Source organism: Mobula birostris, chromosome 3, assembly GCF_030028105.1.
Source record: "Mobula birostris isolate sMobBir1 chromosome 3, sMobBir1.hap1, whole genome shotgun sequence".
Lineage (NCBI taxonomy): Eukaryota > Metazoa > Chordata > Chondrichthyes > Myliobatiformes > Myliobatidae > Mobula > Mobula birostris.
Window position 1 is genome coordinate 187,109,456 of NC_092372.1, and position 20,078 is coordinate 187,129,533.

General features: G+C 39.0%; 1 protein-coding gene across 16 annotated transcripts in view; it reads left to right on the forward strand.

Moving 5' to 3' along the window:
• The window catches only part of LOC140195483 (sickle tail protein), a 696,918-nt gene extending 677,104 nt beyond the window's left edge, over positions 1–19,814 (forward strand). For 12 of the 16 annotated variants that reach the window (XM_072253835.1, XM_072253833.1, XM_072253837.1 and 9 more), the window contains 5 exons: positions 6,693–6,812; positions 14,581–14,655; positions 14,799–16,511; positions 16,999–17,127; positions 17,827–19,814. In XM_072253835.1, coding sequence (XP_072109936.1) covers positions 6,693–6,812; positions 14,581–14,655; positions 14,799–16,511; positions 16,999–17,127; positions 17,827–18,309 — 2,520 coding nt within the window. In that variant the 3' untranslated portion in view covers positions 18,310–19,814. The other 4 variants (XM_072253840.1, XM_072253834.1, XM_072253848.1 and 1 more) reach the window with 4 other exon arrangements.
• The last annotated feature ends 264 nt before the right edge of the window (positions 19,815–20,078 follow it).

Below are 20,078 nucleotides of genomic sequence, written 5' to 3' on the forward strand. Positions count from 1 at the left end.
GGAGTTGTTGTAATGTGCTTGGAAAAAAGTGACAATGGATTGAGTAGCTGGTTTTGGTGCAGTCTGACTTTGGAGTGGGGTGATTGCAGTGGCCGAGCTATTGAAAGGATGGCCACATCACGACGTGCTTGTCAGCTGGTTTATTTGATCACACTTATCGCAAATTCTTCATGAATTATTCATACATGTTTTAAGGGAACCTTTTTTTTGCACTTTGTTATTCTCCCTGGCACATGGGCTGCCATCTCGTTGACAAGTGACATTAGCTGCTTAACATCACAAGGAAAGCTGGGACCTCTATTTGAATGCAGTATTGTGAAATGCTTGTCAACCCAATTTACCTGCAGTGGGCTATGGTGAATTGACCAATGTGAATAAGAGATCTGCAGCACCTGTTGTGTTGTGTCCCTTTCTTTACTTTGATGACAGAATTATTATGCTTGTCTCCCTGATGAGTATTTTGGATCTGAGTGTGTTAGGTACATAATACTTTTGTGAAGAAAGCCAAGTTTTAGTTTGAATAGTCTCAACAGTCTGTTTTGTAATGTGTATGAAGAAACTGCGGTGAATGCTTATGGTTGAGTTAATCTCACAAATGACCCAGCAACAATTCATTAGCACAGTGTGGCTCGTTTCCATATATGGCACAAATATCAAGTGACGACAAGCCACATGTTATAAGTATCAGTTAATGTAAGGATGATATAATTAAGATCAACAGATGGAGCAAATATAGAAGTATACCTTGTTATTTCAGCATAAGAAAAAGTATATTACTTGAATGACTGGAGAACATGATCTATGTCAGAGTTGTGGTAGCATTTTCTAAATTAATTGTCAGTGTTTGTGCCTGTAATGTAACTGCTATCCTTACTTAAATGCAAACATGTAACATGTTACAGCTAGAAACAAAATAAACTCAAACCAAAAAATAGACAAGAAAAAAACAGACTTCAAGTGTGAGGCTGCTTATTCTGAGGCATTTGCTGATTAAATGATTACTGGGAAGGTTGGGAGAGAAGAGTGTTGAAATTAATTGATGTTTTCTAATATTCAGGGAGATTCTGACCTGACTCCTTAAGTGGTATGATTATCAGTAATACCAAACCTGACAATCAGCTGCTGAGAAGAAAAATGAACTGGACCATCTATAATGAAGTCCACAGAGCAGCAAAGAACATGTAGAATTTGGGAAAAATTGATGGTGATTTTGCAGGCTTTATTGAATTCTTTGTCAGCTTATTTGTCCGTAATTCTTTTGGGCTGCCTCTGATGTATTTGCTGTGAAATAAAATTGACTTTCGTGCAGTCACTGATAATTATGCCAATTAAAAGGTCAAAGCAGAAACACCCCGAAGATTAGAAAGAACCACCGATTAATTGCAGTGTTCTTTTCCCTGTTCAATCCAGCAATAATTAAATCAGCAAATGTTGTTATTAAATATCTTACATTTGAAGCTTGATTTTTTTTTTTGTCAATTTTCTATCTTCTCTCCAATCTGTCCATTTCTATGCCCTAATTTGAAAAGTTAAACATCTAATTTATCAGTGGGGATATCAGCAAGTTTCAGATGTCAAATGCTAACATATTCACTCTGAATCTGAAACACTCTTTAATATGTCATTGAGAAATCTCCTTTATTCTATTTTAAGTTATGTTCATAAGAAGCTCTCTTAAAAACTACAGGTGTATAATTTTGCTGGTGGTTTGGACACGGAGGAACACTAAAATTAAATCAATTATGCATTCTAGTTTTTTGAGGTGTTTCTGACTTGACCCTTTAAAATGGCATAATTATCGTGGAAGTCAGTTGTATTGCATAGTGAATGCATCAGAGGCAGCCCGCAGAACTATGGGGAAATAGGCTGACATAGAATTCTACATGCAACTGAGGGCAGTTCAAAATATTGCTGCTAGTCAATGAAGTGGAGCACTTTGATTCACACCTGTTGTTTCACCTGCCCTGTCAAGACATCGTTTTAAGATTTAGACTTCAAGGCAAATTATAAGAGACACAGTCCATGGTTTGGGGAAGCCCATGGTTTTCCCAAGCCTACCTTACTGGAAGGAATCTACATGAATTTTTCTTTCAGTCAAATTTTGAAGAAGGTGCAAATGATAAGAAATAAATTCAAGTTCAGGTACAGTGATGCAATTCCTGCTGATAGACAGGGTTAGTTTTTCTACCACAGTCTCTTCAGGTTGTTGGCAATGAGTGGACAAAAATTTATTTTACCTTGGAGAGCCAAACCTAAGCACTAATTTGTGATGAGCTCTGGACAGTTCACAAAACCTGGCCGTTCAGCTGCCTTTTCAGCTTTTGCTTCGTGGGGTGCTTTCTGAACTGGAGAAACAGAAGAATCACAGCGCAATGATGTCGGAATATTAAAAATTACTTCAATAAAGAAGGCAAACTATTGTTTGTAATAATGGCTGCTTTTATTCAAAATGGTGGGGAAAATAATGGCATTTATGAGTGACGTCTTAACAGTTTGGAGGTGGAGCAAAGGTTCCAGTTGAAAGTAAACCTCTTGAAAATAGGACCCTTACCTCGATAATTTTGTGAACATTGCTAATGCAATGAAGATAGTCAAGGTAGACAGGGCTGTGTGTTTATGAAACCTTCATTGCCTTTTCCAGTTCTGCAATGAGGCTGCTGGCTGAAAGGGCGAGAGCAGCAGGAGTTAAATCGCACCTCTTTCCTCCCTCTGTGCCACTGAGTCCGTGGCCAGAGTGCGGACGTACCAGGCTTTCAATATGTAGCATGGCTCCTTTCATCTCAATGTGATTGGCAACCTTGATTGTAACGGTCGTTTTAAGTTTTAATTATTTTAAAGTAATCTAAATCCCTTGTGTTTTAAGCACATTCATTATTTATTTATATATTGTATCCTGGGGAAAAGTACACACTCAGGACAACAAATACTTTTTCGGGTTTTAATTCTTTTATCTGTTTTAGATGTTTTAGTGCCGGAAGATGGTCTCAAAACAAAACGAACGAATTTACAACCAGTTCCTGCCATTACAATCTCAGTTTAACTTTCGATTCACACCCTCGTGTATCGACAAATTGCGTATGCAGTATAAAAATACATAAAGCAAATCCCACAAAACTAATACGGTGGTGGTAATTCTGAAGGAACACAATACAAACAACATTAGAATCCCACCAAGCCCGTACCTTATACATAGCAGCGAAAATGTAAGTGAATACATCTCATCTAAGACGTCTAGTCCCTTTTAGTACACACGTGCTAAACTTCCGAACAGAGACTAAACATTCACGCTACGCGGTTACATTCACAATCAGTCCTGATACAATAAAGTTAGACAAAAGGTTCACTTTGGCACAACTTTTACAAGGTATTGCCTAGTGGTTAAATTACAGGAAGACTGACCTACTTGGCCGGTGAGGAACTTTGCATAAGCCACGCTGTCCAGCGCCGATGCCTTCACCCGTGAAAATCTAAAGCATCCACATGTAAAACATGTCAAATTACCGATATTCTAGATTTGCCAACAAGCATAAACGAATTCACATGGATATTGTCAATTAATACTCACCATTCCTCACCATGCCCAGTATCTCTGGGAGAAACTTAATCCCAAAGCCCCACCAGCTTCTTCTGCCAAAATCAAAAATGGTCTCCCCACTATCCCGCGTGTGCGTAATGACATCACCGTCTCCACTTAAGACACAGACAGCTATTCTAGCATTACCCGGATGGGTGCCTAAGTACACTGTAAACGATAATAAATAAGAATCGTTGGTCACCCGGTTACATATAATAGTATTTATTTGATTTTTTTTTCCACTGCATGTTTTAAAATGTCTCTGAACTTCAGAGGTCTTTGACAGTAAAAAGCTTACTCCAGGTATGGGACTTCAGGATCGTTTGCCTGAAGCCTAATGACTGTTGCACTTCACAGGGAGGGAACAGCAGCAAGGCCTTGGACCTCCAGGCCAGTACAATGTGTGGCTGCATTAATAGCTGAGAAGTTGGGCGTGGGGTGAGCAGTTCGCGGGTTTAAGCACAGGAAGTGGGCTGGTCTGAGTATGACCCATTGCACTCTGAGGTTGAACCTCTCTGCAGTAATGTACCGTTTTCCTTGTCTGCTCGATATGTGATCACACACTTTATTCAAGATCTTGCCACAGTTGCATCATATGTATTTTCTACAGAACAGCCCATTTCATCATGTTGGGACAATATTTTTCCTTTTAACCTAGTGAATAATTGCATCTCTGTGGATGAAAACATTCTTTCATGAATAAAAATATCTGCAGAACAATCTACCACCTTACAAAATTATAATTTTATACTGTTGTAATGTTTTAGCTGGAATATTTTGATAAAGGGTAATGCATGAACATTTAAGTTTACATAACCTGACTAATATCACACAGTGAGTTGGAATCCACAGTCCCTCAAGCCTGTCTGTGGATGCAGTCCACATTAATTCACGTTTTTCTCCATGCCACAAAAGCAAAGCAAATGGATCTGCTTTTTTTTTTGATAAGCCCATTTTAATACTGTTTACTGCATCAGTAGTTTTCTCATTTGTTTTCAAAAAGTGTGAATTTTTTTTGTCAGTTTTGTTCAGTTAATTCTAAGACTTTTCAGCCTATTTCTTTCCACTACACTGCAGGAGGCTGCACTTACTTAAGCACAGGAGGAAACACAAGAAATTTTAGGCCTCGAGACAGTGATTAATGTGAGCAAAGCACTTCAGTGCCCTACCCCTGCTGTGTTTGCAGTGTGAGGTGTTTATAGTATGTGGTCCATAGGAAATTTGCTGAATTTTTGTGAGCAAATCTGACAAGCTGAGGTTGGGTGTACAGTTATCAGTTAAAGCCAATTTTTTTTTTAACTAATGCTGAAATGTTATCTAGTCTTAACAGTTAACAATAAATTCTTTTCAAAGTAAAGTAAAATCTGTGACTCAGCTTGTGCCATACCTGACAGGTTCCGATTTAATCAAACATACTGGTCACATCCACCCTTGCCCAGTTACTCTCTCGATGTAGCTGTTCACTTGACCGTGCTTGACCATGTAGTCTGCCACTTCCTCTAAAAGTATGGCATGATAGTGTAGTGGTCAGTGTAAAACTATTACACAGCAGCACCCAGGTTCAGTTCTGCCACTCTCTGCAAGGAGTTTGTATGTTCTCCCTGTGACCATGTAGGATACCTTCAGGTGCCCTGGCTTTCTCCCACATTCCAAAGGTGTGCGGGTTAGTATATTAATTGGTCACATGGGTGTAATTGGGCTCGTTGCGGTGGAAGGGTGTGTTTCTGTGATGTATCTCTAAAATAAAATGTTTTGTCACTGAATCAGATGACATTCTGTTTTATAATAGTATTTTTTTAAATCAACAAATATTTTAGCTGTGTGTTGTAGGGTTTAATTGTGGTGCTTTTATGAAGTGGGAAGTTGATATTGTATAAGATATTGAATTTAATGATACAGATTGAATTTTACAGACCACCAGAATAAAATGTTGTTACACAAATTTAAAAGAAAACTTTGGTGAAGTTGATGACAGGTGTTCATTTTGTACATGCTTATAGTTTGATGTAATATTCAATGGGCTTAACATTTCAGAATTATCAGAATCAGGTTTATTATCATAGACGTATGTAGTGAAATTTGTTTCCAGCAGTTGTACAGTGCGTTACATAAAAATTACCATAAGTTACATTAAGAAACATGTAAAATAAATGGTGCAGGAAGAGAGTGAAATAGTGAGCTAGTGTTCGTGGGTTCTTGGTTTGTTCAGAACTTTGATGGGGGATGGAAGGAACCTGTTCCTAAAACACTGAGTGTGTGTCCTCAGACGCCTGTAACTCCTCCCTGATGGTAGTAATGAGAAGAGGACATGTTCTAGATGGTGAGGGTGGATGGTGAACAATTGAACTTATCAACACATGAAATTCAATCAACTTTGTTTGAGAATTTAATTTATCTACATATTTTTAAAAACTATAATCTAATTGACCTTCCTCTCCGACAAGAATCGGAAAACACCCAGTTGTGTGATCGCACTAGGGCTAACTTATTTACGACTAGTAAATCATCAGCTGCTGTAAATTAAGGCTGACCTGTGGTTTAAAAAATTACTTCAATTCACAAAGTGAATTTTATGATTTCAGGACATGTCAAAGTGCTGTGTGAAGTTTTTGAAGTGCTTCATGTTATAATAAAGGAAATGAAGTGAAAATCCAGACAGTGCAGTTTTCTGATAATGATTGTGTAATCTCTTTTAATATTGCTGGTTCAGCAATACATCGTGCTCCAGACACTATAGGAAAGTTTTCCTTGAGTGGCAGTATGATCTTTATGCTCAAGTCAAGCTTCAGCACAGACCTTTCTTAATTGACAGGCATGAAAGTCATCCCAAGAGCTGTTAGGTTTGTGCTTGGCCAAATAAACAGAAATATCAATGGAGTTTGCATGCAAGTTCTTTGAAGCATACGTCAGTGAGTGGCTTGCTGAAGGAGGATATTTTATTACTATTTTAATTTAATGATGCAACTGTTGAGTACCTTGTGGTTAGATTGTCTCTAACCACAAGGGCTGGACTGTCTTGTGCACAATGATAGCTCTCTTAACTGAGTTCCTGGACTCTGTGTAAGGTGGTAAGCGGGTGATAAATCTCTGGCTAACATCCTGTACTTTAATCTCTCAGGCTTTCCAGAAATGTTCAGTTATGGATGTAGGTTCCAAAACAGTTGCTGAACATCCGAAAGTTGAATTACAAGCCAGAGATGTAAGGTCCACAACTTTATCATCCCCCAAAGAAAAAAAGGTAACATGTGTGGCATCAGAATATGAGCTCTACTCATTCCTTCTTTAGTACTAACCAGATCTCTTCCCTGCTGAAGCCTTTACTCTGAAAGCTCTGCAACCAAGGTGTCTTACAAGATTCCTACAGTGATTTTGCACCTACAAATGATCAGTTGCCATGTAACTTTTACCAGGCATTAACTTCTAAAGCTATTGATTTGTAGGGGGACATGTTCCTTCTTAAAACCTACTCCTTTTTGTAACTTAGAAATGAATTACATTATTATACTCTAAAGCAGGGTTTCCCAGCCTCGGGTCCATGGACCCATAACACCATAAGGTATAGGAGCAGAATTAGGCCATTTGGCCCATTGAGTCTGCTCCACCATTTCATCACAGCTGATCCATTTTCCTTTCAGCCCCAATCTCCTGGCTTCCATCTCCCCTCCCCCTGTATCCATTCATGCCCCAACTATTCAAGAATCTATCAACCTCTGCCTTAAATATGCATGAAGACTTGGCCTCCACAGTTCATGTGGCAACAGATTCCACAGATTCACCACTCTGGCTGAAGAAATTCCCCCTCATCTCTGTTCTAAAAGGACATACCTGTGTTTTGAGGTTGTGTCCTCTGTCATAGACGCTCACTCCCACCATAGGAAACATCCTTTCCACATCCACTCTACCAAGGGCTTTCAACATTCAATCGGTTTCAATTAGGTCACCCTTCATTCTTCTGAATTCCAGTGAATACAGACCCAGAGCCATCAAACGCTCTTCCTATGACAAGCCATTGGCCCCCTCAGTTAATGGTAGGGGTCCATGGCATAAAAAAAGATTGGGAACTCCTGGTCTACTGGCTTTGAAGGCTGAGTGGTAACATATCAGTGCTGTAGGGTGATACAGGGTGTGAGCTGGTAACTTGGTTCATTGACCCAGTACTTGGAGGATCCAAACAAACCCCATCCTCAAAATTCAGTGATTTCCCCTTCACTTCTTTCAACAACATCACTCCATAGAACTATAGAACCATAGAAACTACAGCACAGAAACAGGCCTTTTGGCCCTTCTTGGCTGTGCCGACTATTTTCTGCCTAGTCCCACTGACCTGCACACGGACCATATCCCTCCATACACCTCCCATCCATGTACCTGTCCAATTTATTCTTAAATGTTAAAAAAGAACCCGCATTTACCACCTCGTCTGGCAGCTCATTCCATACTCCCACCACTCTCTGTGTGAAGAAGCCCCCCCCCCTAATGTTCCCTTTAAACTTTTCCCCCCTCACCCTTAACCCATGTCCTCTGGTTTTTTTCTCCCCTTGCCTCAGTGGAAAAAGCCTGCTTGCATTCACTCTATCTATACCCATCATAATTTTATATACCTCTATCAAATCTCCCCGCATTCTTCTACGCTCCAGGGAATAAAGTCCTAACCTATTCAACCTTTCTCTGTAACTGAGTTTCTCAAGTCCCGGCAACATCCTTGTAAACCTTCTTTGCACTCTTTCAACCTTATTTATATCCTTCCTGTAATTTGGTGACCAAAACTGAACACAATACTCCAGATTCGGGGTCACCAATGCCTTATACAACCTCATCATAACATTCCAGCTCTTACACTCAATACTTTGATTAATAAAGGCTAATGTACCAAAAGCTCTCTTTACGACCCTATCTACCTGTGACGACACTTTTAGGGAATTTTGTATCTGTATTCCCAGATCCCTCTGTTCCACTGCACTCCTCAGTGCCTTACCATTAACCCTGTATGTTCTACGTTGGTTTGTCCGTCCAACGTGCAATACCTCACACTTGTCAGTATTAAATTCCATCTGCCATTTTTCAGCCCATTTTTCCAGCTGGTCCAAGTCCCTCTGCAGGCTCTGAAAACCTTCCTCACTGTCTACTACACCTCCAATCTTTGTATCATCAGCAAACTTGCTGATCCAATTTACCACATTATCATCCAGATCATTGATATAGATGACAAATAACAATGGACCCAGCACTGATCCCTGTGGCACACCACTAGTCACAGGTCTCCACTCAGAGAAGCAATTCTCTGCCACCACTCTCTGGCTTCTTCCATCGAGCCAATGTCTAATCCAATTTACCACCTCTCCATATATACCTAGCGACTGAATTTTCCTAACTAACCTCCCATGCGGGACCTTGTCAAAGGCCTTACTGAAGTCCATGTAGACAATATCCACTGCCTTCCCTTCATCCACTTTCCTGGTAACCTCCTTGAAAAATTCCAATAGATTGGTCAAACATGACCTACCACGCACAAAGCCATGTTGACTCTCCCTAATAAGTCCCTGTCTATCCAAATGCTTGTAGATTCTGTCTCTTAGTACTCCCTCCAATAACTTACCTACTACCGACGTTAAACTCACAGGCCTATAATTTCCCGGATTACTTTTCGATCCTTTTTTAAACAACGGAACAACATGAGCCACTCTCCAATCCTCCGGCACTTCACCCATAGATAGCGACATTTTAAATATTTCTGCCAGGGCCCCCGCAATTTCAACACTAGTCTCCTTTAAGGTCCGAGGGAATACTCTGTCAGGTCCCGGGGATTTATCCACTTTAATTTTCCTCAAGACAGCAAGCACCTCCTCCTTTTCAATCTGTACAGTTTCCATGATCTCACTACTTGATTCCCTCAATTCCATAGACTTCATGCCAGTTTCCTTAGTAAATACAGACGCAAAAAACCTATTTAAGATCTCCCCCATTTCCTTTGGTTCCGTACATAGCCGACCACTCTGATCTTCAAGAGGACCAGTTTTATCCCTTACAATCCTTTTGCTCTTAATATACTTGTAAAAGCTCTTTGGATTATCCTTCACTTTGACTGCCAAGGCAACCTCATGTCTTCTTTTAGCCCTCCTGATTTCTTTCTTAAGTATTTTCTTGCACTTCTTATACTCCTCAAGCACCTGATTTACTCCCTGTTTCCTATACATCTCATACAACTCCCTCTTCTTCTTTATCAGAGTTGCAATATCCCTTGAGAACTAAGGTTCCTTATTTCTATTCACTTTGCCTTGAATCCTGACAGGAACATACAAACTCTGCACTCTCAAAATTTCTCCTTTGAAGGCTTCCCACCTACCGATCTCATCTTTGCCAGAGAACAACCTGTCCCAATCCACGCTTTTTAGATCCTTCCTCATTTCTTCAAATTTGGCCTTCTTCCAGTTCAGAACCTCAACCCTAGGACCAGATCTATCCTTGTCCATGATCAAATTGAAACTAATGGTGTTATGATCACTGGAACCAAAGTGCTCCCCTACACAGACTTCTGTCACTTGCCCTAATTTGTTTCCTAACAGGAGATCCAATATTGCATCCCCTCTAGTTGGTCCCTCTATATATTGATTTAGAAAACTTTCCTGAACACATTTTACAAATTCTAAACCATCTAGACCCCTAACAGTATGGGAGTCCCAATCAATGTATGGAAAATTAAAATCCCCTACCAGTACAACTTTATGTTTCCTGCAGTTGCCTGCTATCTCTCTGCAGATTTGCTCTTCCAAGTCCAGTTGGCTATTGGGTGGTCTGTAATACAATCCCACTAATGTGGCCATACCTTTCCTGTTTCTCAGCTCCACCCATAAGGACTCAGTAGACAAGCCCTCTAATCTGTCCTGCCTGAGCACTGCTGTAATATTTTCCCTAACAAGCAATGCTACTCCCCCACCTTTCATTCCTCTGCCTCGATCACATCTGAAACATCGGAACCCTGGAATATTAAGCTGCCAGTCCTGCCCCTCCTGTAGCCAAGTTTCACTAATTGCTATAACGTCATAATTCCACGTGTCAATCCACACCCTCAACTCATCCGCCTTCCCCGCAATACTCCTAGCATTGAAATATATACACCTCAGAAGATTTTTGCCACCACTCACAACCTTTCTATCAGCGGATTTGCTTAAACTTTCAACATCATTTATTTTCACCCCAGCCACACTGTCAGCTCTGGCACTCTGGTTCCCATCCCCCTGCAAATCTAGTTTAAAGCCTCCCCAATAGCCCTAACAAACCTCCCTGAAAGGATATTGGTCCCCCTGTAGTTCAAGTGTAACTCGTCCCTCTGTACAGGTCCCACCTGCCCCAGAAGAGGTCCCAATGATCCTGAAATCTGAAACCCTGCCCCCTACACCAGTTCCTCAGCCACTTGTTCATCCTCCAGAGCATCCTATTCCTACCCTCACTGGCACCTAGCACCGATCAGTTTTCTTTGCGATGTGATTGTAACACTACTTTCATCCCATTATATTTTCTGTCTGACTTCCACTTTCATTAGGAAAGGAACTTGATGCAAATAGAACATGCAAGTATTTGTCAGATCCATTAATTGTCCAGCATTACTGAACACAGTCTTGCATATGGTTCCTTCATTGAACCATACTTTTGAATAGAAAAAAACAGAACCATGAATAATGCATTTATGTGCATAAAATAGAACACATGTTAAAAATTGGAAGGCCTTGATGTATTCTGTGTGCCTCATCTGATTAAATAATAACATTATATTTCAGTAACTGGTAAGACAAAGTGTTTCCACATTCAATTAAATGCCTTGTTCAAAGTTAATAGAAAGCCATCTGACAAAAATGCCAAACAAGAATCTATTTCAGAACTTTTTCCCTTTAAAAAGTGCTGTGCAATTTGCAAGTCTCCCATAATAGTTTATACTAATTTGATTTGATAGAGATCAAAACTTTATTTTAAGTTTGCAAGATGTTATTGCCAGTAGATGGTAAGCCATTTTATTTGCACTCATCTGATTCTTGTCAGGTTGTAAAATTTAATCACATAGCACTGTTGTGCTCGCCCTCTGCTCTAATTCCCATAAGTTTAGTGAAAAGCAAAAGACAAAGTAAATTGTAACATCTGGAGAATTTGGATATTTTCAATCCCCATTCCTTTCTTGAGGATTGATAACCTAGTTCTGCCAAAATTAAACTCGGAAGAAGCCATAACTGAAACTGATCACATAGCACAACGTTTGCCTAGGTATAAAGTGGTGTCATGCTTAAAAAAAACCTTCACAGATACTGTATATTAGCCATCAATATAGCTATTTTATAAACCACATCAGTGGCAAACTTTATATGGTTGTGTAACTTATGGCTATTTCCAAAATTCCATTTTAAAAAAGTTGATAAAATCGTTATGGATGTTCAAGACACTTTGGTTGGTGGAGCTTTGCATGTAAAACATCCCCTTTCTAGCTCTCTAAAATCAAAAGGTAGTCAGTGCTGAGAACAACCTCAGTCTTCCTTTTGGTTTACTTACTGAGAATCAACCAGACTGCAAGCATGGAGTTCAGAGCTACCAGCTACTGCTGGTCCTAAGACTTGGTTCAGTTTTCTAATGTCTCAGAATTTTACCTCAATACTACTGTGCATTTGAAGTAAATCCTCAGGCTGTTAACTTGCTAAAGCCTTCTATGTGATTTTGCTTGAATCTAAACAGAGTGATATTGGTGATATATTGCAATCAACCTTTGTTTTCCTGGCTGATGGAGTGATCTATGTCCATAGCCCATTTCTTAGCAGCAGAAAGTCTCATTTTACTCTCACCTCTTTAACTTTGCTCTGCTTCCTTACTGGTTTAACCCAAACTTTGTATTGATTATGTTTATCAGGAAATGTGTTTTGTGATGATAAAAATTAAGGGGACTGGTGCAGCATTTAATGTGACTTTGATTGTTGACGAAAAAATGCATAAAAACTGGTTTTCTACTCAAATTGCTTAGTGTATATTCTGCAATACTAAATGCCTGTCCACGAATCATTGGGTGGTGGGTAACATTATCAAAGTTGAAGGGTCTACATTAATGGAAATGCTGATCATTTCATCCAGTAGATCCAGTCCAGACAACTACCAAAGATGGAAAACCTCTTATTGGCCTAACATAAGGTTCATATGCAAAATAGCAAATTAGTTCAATAAATCAGTAAATAACCTATAGTGAGAAATCTGTGCATACTATTTATAATGGTACAATAATTAAAAAAATATACATTTTTAGACTATAATGTCTGTAAGACCATAAAACTTCAGGAGCAAAATTTGCCATTTGGCCCATTGTGTTTGCTCCACCATTTCATCATGGCTGATTTATTATCCCTCTCTACCCCATTTTCCTGCCTTCTCACCATAACTTTTGACACCCTTACTAATCAAGAACCTATCAACTCTGCTTTAAATAGACCCAGTGACTTGACCTCCAAAGCAGTCTGTGGCAATGAATTATACATATTCACCAGTCTCTAGCTGATGAAATTCCTTCACATCTCCGTCCTTGTATTCTGAGGCTGTACCCTTCATCCTGGACTCACCCACAACAGGAAACATCCTCTGCATGTCCACTCTATTTAGGCCTTTCAATATTCGATAGGTTTCAATGAGATTGCCTCTTTCTTCTCAACTGCAATGAGTACAGACCCAGAACTATCAAACACTCCTCATGTGTTAACCCTTTCAGCACTGGGATGATTTTTCTCTGGTCTCTAGCTGATGCCAGCACATCCTTCCTTAGATGAGCAGCCCAAAGCTTATAAATTTTCTCACAAATTGCAAAAACCACAGTCACTAATAAAGCACAGCCCCTATTGCCTGAATTTGCTTGGCGCTACTGGATTGGGCAGTATTAAAAATTCAAGCTTCTTTTCTTTTTCTGAAGACTTCTTTCACTTTTAAAGGAAGTCCTGACTTTGTTTCCTAATTGATTCATATAATAGAAGCTAATGAGCTCTTTGATTGCAATGCAGAGTTTCTATTTTATTTGCAATCTATTTTTAAACTTCTTTATTTTCACTTTTTAGCAGCTTTCAAGTAGAACCCAAGCTGAAACAGTATTTTAATTTTTATTGTCATAAAATACTTTTCTGTGCAGACTGAATTGATGCTTAGGTCATTGCTGCAGTAACCACCAGCTCCCGCTAAAAGTTGCATGGAAGAGACTTCTGTGCATATCAGCCAGATTTTATTCATTTTTTTGTTGCAGAGTATTCCATTTAAACACCATTTGGATAATTATTTGCTGCATTTTCAGTCACTTGCTAATGGTGATTTGTGTCTGGATTTTTAGTAACAGGGAATCTGAATTGGGGGAGAAAACTTCTATTCCAACAATAAACAAAAGATTTGCAGACTGGGTGACTGAAGATTTCATAAACACTGAAATCGCAGATATCCTTCAATCTCAAATTTGAATCAATACTTGTTTGCTGTGTATGGTGTGAATTAAATTTATTCAAAGGCATTAATGCTTTGAATGTTTCTTTATTTGTATCATCTTCTTTGGGCTTGCTTGTTGAATAACTCAAACTTTATTGTTGTCTTTTTTTTATTTTGGAGCTTTGGTTAGGCTAGATGCTGCCGGTGTTTCTTTTGAGATCTGATGCTAAGGCTGTTTGTATTTTGATGTATGGTGACTGACCAACACCTTGTCCAATCTGCAACTTATGCTATTCAATCTTTGAGTTATTTGTGGGGATTTGCTCCTGTTTTGCGTGGTCAGTTTTTAACTTGGTGAATGTTTAATGTGCTGTAATTAAGATTTGTAAAGCTCCAAGCTAATATTTTTGTTGACTCACTTCGAATATTTTTGGTTGCATTATGCCTGTGATATACTGCACTGCAAAAAGGTGACTGCAATGTATTTTGCAGACCTTAGGGTTACGCTGTTCTGCTTAAATGTAGTTCCTGATTTCCAGACCATTTCTTGTGCAATAACTTTTCATAATCAACTATCCTAGCAGAGACCAGACACTTTTGGCGAACAGGTTATATGCACAGTGAATGAAGCCAAGGCTGTGCTGGACTCTGAAGTGGTAAGTAATCTGAAATGGCAGCATCTGAGAGCTGCTTTCTGTTACAAATTATTAATACCATATTATTAAAAGGTCATTTTGATTCAAAGAAATTGTATTGCAGAATACTTTTTTTATTTGTAGATTTCTCTTTTTTCCCCTAGGTTTCTTGTGACACTACAATGGCCTCCAATGTGTTTGAATTCTATGATCAGCCAGCACTTACTCAAGTGGAGCTTCAGTCACAGAATGATAACCCCTTACCTTCAACACTGCCGCAGAACACTGCAAAATGCTTGAGTGAAGAACGGATATCTGTGCTCAATCAGACGCATGTTGCCATTCATTCAGCTGAAGATAGGAAAGATGTCCTTCCAGAGAAAGAGTTTATGCCGACAATAGAAACTGATGAATTAAATGTGAAGCTTGATACAAAAAATGGCCTGCAGGATTTTGACTCATTACGTGGAGCAGACAAGTCAGTTTATACAAATATTTCCATATTTGAGGAGGTTGTTGGTCAGAGTCTTCACCCCAAGCCGAAGCAAACGAGTATAGCAATGTCCCTACTACAGTCCACTAAAGCTCCAGAGCAGCATGACTCATTTATTAACAAGCTTGAGCTCCTTGAGCAAGAAATGCCATCAGCTGAGATGCATAGACAGAAAGACAACTATAGCCAGCAGGTGGTATTGAGACAGAAACCCCTCCAAAACATTACCATTAAATATCAGGATGATGTTGAATCTTCAAGCTCTTCTGATGAAGAGTCCCGAACAAGTGATAACATTGCATTCATGATCACAAACACTGAAGTCCAGGCGCTGTCCAGTGGGGAGGTCAGTGAAATTGTGAACAAGAAAGGCGAATACATCCAGACAGTGAACGTAGATGCAAATCAAGAAATGACGGCACATCGAGATAGTTATCAAGAGGCTGGTCAGGAAGACCCAGTGCTCTTCATGGATAGAAAACCAGTCATTATCATCTTCGATGAGCCAATGGACATCCGATCAGCATACAAGAGATTGTCAACAGTGTTTGAAGAATGTGATGAAGAATTAGAAAAGATAATGGCTGAAGATAAAATTGAAGAAGAGAACGAAGAACCTGAAGGGTCCGTCCCTGTAGAAACGTCAGATAAACCCACAAAGATTAGTGATGAAGTGCAAATGAAAAGCATTTCTCCTCCCAGGGGTTCAGAACCCAGTGATAAAACTAGTAGCCTGTTATACCTTGGTTCCACTGAAATCAGTGCACCAACAGAAAGTAAATTTGATGAGCCGGAATGTGAGGACTCAAAATCAGATTGTGTAGAAGGGGGCCCATTTTCCAACAAGCCAGACAGCAAGAAAAAGTTTAAATTTAAATTCCCCAAGAAACAATTTGCAGCTCTGACTCAAGCTATTAAAACAGGCACAAAGACTGGCAAGAAAACATTGCAGGTTGTTGTTTATGAAGATGAGGAAGAACTTGATGGAACAGTGAAACAGCATAAGGAAGCTAAAAGATTTGAAATTGAACAATCCAAATGCAAAGATGAAGCCCCAGAACCAAGGCAATTTAACTTTACTGACGCAACATCTAATCCATCTAGAACTGACCAGATTCGAAAAAATACTTACCAGACCTTGAATAGTCTTGAGCAAACTATCAAACAGCTAGAAACAACTATTAGTGAAATGAACCCGAAGGTGGGAGAGGAGAAGTACACAACATGCCCTTCGAAGATCAGTGAATTAACTCAAGGACCTGTATCATGGGATGAAGGCAAATCTACTGATTATCTGTTGCATTCCACTACAAAGGCAACTCATACCACCAAGACCAAACCACCCCTCCTTCCAAAAATCTCCACAAAATCAAGTGAACAGCAGGTGTCCTGTTGTATTTTTTTAAAATCTGCTACATGTGGGTGGAGTGATTCTTCTTTCTGGTTTCTAACACCTGATGCGTAACTGGTTACTGGTTTGGTGAGCATTGGTGTTGGGCAAAGCTAATGTTTATTAATCTGAAAGCTAATTTGATCTTTGTTGATTGAAACTGTAATGATGCTTTGGTCTAACTGGGTGTTTGATCTTCAGGTAATGTAAGCTGCTTCTAAAATAACTTTTTTTTTATTTTCCACTTCTGCACTTCTAATCAAGCTTGAATCTGGTTGAAATGGGGACCACATTTCTGTTCCCTGTGCATGTGAAGGTAAATGGATTTCTGCGATGTTTAGGGCAATGGTGATCCACAAGGAGGCTGTTTCTTTTCTGATCTTTTGGAGATTTGCTAATCCACATTGTAATTTAGACCTATTCACAGGAATGAAGATTTTCTGTGCTTTGTTTTAAGTGCAATGATTTGATTTTCTTGTAGGGTTCAAGTGTGATGTCCCCAACCAGCAGAATGCCAGTCTCTGTAGGATCAAAATTACGGCAGCAACAAGGCAGTACAGAAAAAGTGACAAAACAGAAGCTTCAGGACACCCAGCGACAGTTCCGACAGGTAGTTTTGTTCTAGACTCTGGCCAGAAAATTAAGAAGAAAATTAAATTATTTGTGAATTTTAAAGTCTTTTTTTCTTAATGAAATGGATTATATGTAAATGTTGCAGTATCTGATTTTAATTACTCAATTAATTTATGAATCGGACCTGGTATCGGCTCGTAATTGCTGATGAACTGTGAAATAACTTTTGTCTTTGCTGTAATCCTCTTCAAGTATTTTCCCATTTCTCTGTCAGTAACCTCTTGGTGAACATCTGTATCATCTTGTGCAGTAACCGATTAACAAGTAACTTGCTACTGATTTGTTTTCCATTTTCCATCAGAATTTATAGTGTGTGACTTGAATGGCTAAAATAACCAGATTTAACCTATACATCTTAACTAACTACCATAATAATTAATAGTTTGGAATATGAATGACTAGTTAGTTAGTTTAATTTCCAAGCTTGCATTCTAATAGTAGAAATGCATGGTTCTAATAATCTCAATATTCATACTGTTTTCTTTTATTTTCTTTCTTTCCACATTTATATGTTGTGGGATTTACCAGGTCCGTTAAACTCCTGCAAGGCTCACCAGGATAATAAGGTTCTGCACTGTTAATTCTCTTGTCCGCCTGGGACTGTTCTGGCAGGCCCCATGGCTAAAATGTTGGTGGCTCTCTGACAAACTTTATCTCCTGCCATCTTTGTTTGCAGGCTAATGGAAGTGCTAAGAAACCTGGTGGGGAGAGTAAGGCTACTTCCCCTACTTTACCTGCTTCTAAGATCCCAGCCCTTTCTCCTAGCTCTGGGAAGAGTAGCTCTGTGTCTGGTTCTAGCAATGAAAACACTAACCATCCCAGTACTTCCAGCAAACATCCTTTATCCACTGCTAATTCCCTTGCTCCAACTTCAGGGCGCAATGCCCAAGTTCCATCTGGGTCCCATATTCCTTCTACCTCTAATGGCTCGCTTAAGCTTCATGCTCATAACCCCGCCATAACGGGCAGAGGGCAGCCTCTTTCTTTTCAAAATGGCAGACCCTCTTCATCTTCCTCATCCTCTTGCTCATCCCCGGTTTCTCCAACCTCACTGACTCAAGGGGCGAAGAGCATCCGGACAATCCATACTGCTAGTTTTGCCAGCTACAAGCAACAGAACATCAACCCCAGCAAATCCGCTATCAAAGAAACGGCATAGAGACATGTTGGATCCATTCCATCTTTAATTTCTTTTCAAAAAGATTGCATTAGAATGCTTTTCATTTCATTATGATTTTGTAAAGTTCCTCACATTGTGTGCAGCCAGAATTAACAGACTGTTGTGAACCTGCGGACACTGAATCCTTTTGTGGTTTCAATGGAAATGTGAAGTAACTTGTAGTGTTTCTCCTGTAAATAGTTATTTGAGTTGAGCAGATTCAAAATCAGGTGGTATAATAAAAGAATAGATGTTGAGGTATAATGAACATAGTAGCAAAGACATTCACCTGCTGACAACCTTTTTTTCAAGCACATTGTTTTGTAGACAGAGTATATTTTCACATTGTGCAGTTAGCATTGCTTTAACTATTGTAAAGTTTGAATAACAGACACTGGGATAATGATTTTAAAGCTAAAGCATAAATTATTCTATACTAAATCATCACAATAAGGGGTGGGGGGGGACTGGCAAACTTTAACAGAGTCATGAACATAAGGTCAAAGGTAAAACAGTAACAAGGTAACTACACACACAGCTTGCACTGAATTAAACCTATTCAGTATATTTGTTATTAGACTGCTATAGTAAGAGTATGACAAGTGCTTTATTTACTGCTTGTTTCTAAATTCTAGCAAGTGGATTTTACCTGCAGCTAATAATGCTAAGTCATGGACAACTACCTGTAGCTTAAGGAGATGATCTGTTGCGTGTTTATTGACCATAACGAGCTGCATATTTCATTAAAGCAACAAGTAATCAATACTCCGAATTACGTCTCTGTTTCCACTATTGAGAGTTCTTATCAATAATAGTGCTTCACATGATGATGTAAAAGGGACATGATGATGCCAATCAAATACATTGTTTGGATGAGTGCGAGACTGGTGTAATGTTGTAGATATACTATCTATGTTGTACTGCCATTCTCTCAATAATAAAACTATATAAGTATTGTTTTTTTTGGCGTGATGAATGAAATTCTGTTTCTTATTTTGCATCAGTTTTAATGTAAAGGTGATTATTCTTTCTATTTGCTGCAAACTTTGTACTTCCATTTAACAGTCCTTAAGATATCATTATAAAAATTGTTTTTTTAAAACTAATTTTAAGCCTAGTTTCAAGAAAGTGAAATCTAGTTGCGGTTACCTACTAAAAAATGTTAACCTACATTAAGAGACTTGTAAAACTGGCAAACCTATATGTTTTGTGTGTATATGAAGTTATACACAATATCTGCTTATGAATCTGCAGGGATGCTTATAGTTTTCACTCTAGTACCAAAGTTTGTTTATTTGCATGTCTTTTTATTATAAGATATATTTTAAGAAACAGATGGGTATATGTGATCTATAAGATGGGGCATGTTTGCACATCCAGAGGTTTTTTTTGTACATAGTTTTGTTATTTGTAAAACATATTATATTGTAAAATACGGCATTGTGGTGAACTGCAAACTCTAGCCTTGTGAAGAAGCAATGGAAATAAAGGGCCGCATGCTTGTAGTTCTATCTTTTGTCATTTGAGTAATGGTATGTTGATCAGTATAATTCACCTGAGGAATATCAAGAGTCCATTTCCCACCCTTCTCTTACACTCTCTGGGTCTACCTGTCTCTGTACTTAGTTTCCAATTGTTAAAATAATCGATATATAAAGATACTTCATCAATGACAGCAGAAGGTTGCTACTCCTTTGGGAATCGACTGAGGAGGCTGCACTTTACTACAGATAACCCGCTGGATCAGCTATTCAGGGAGGTTGTGTTTG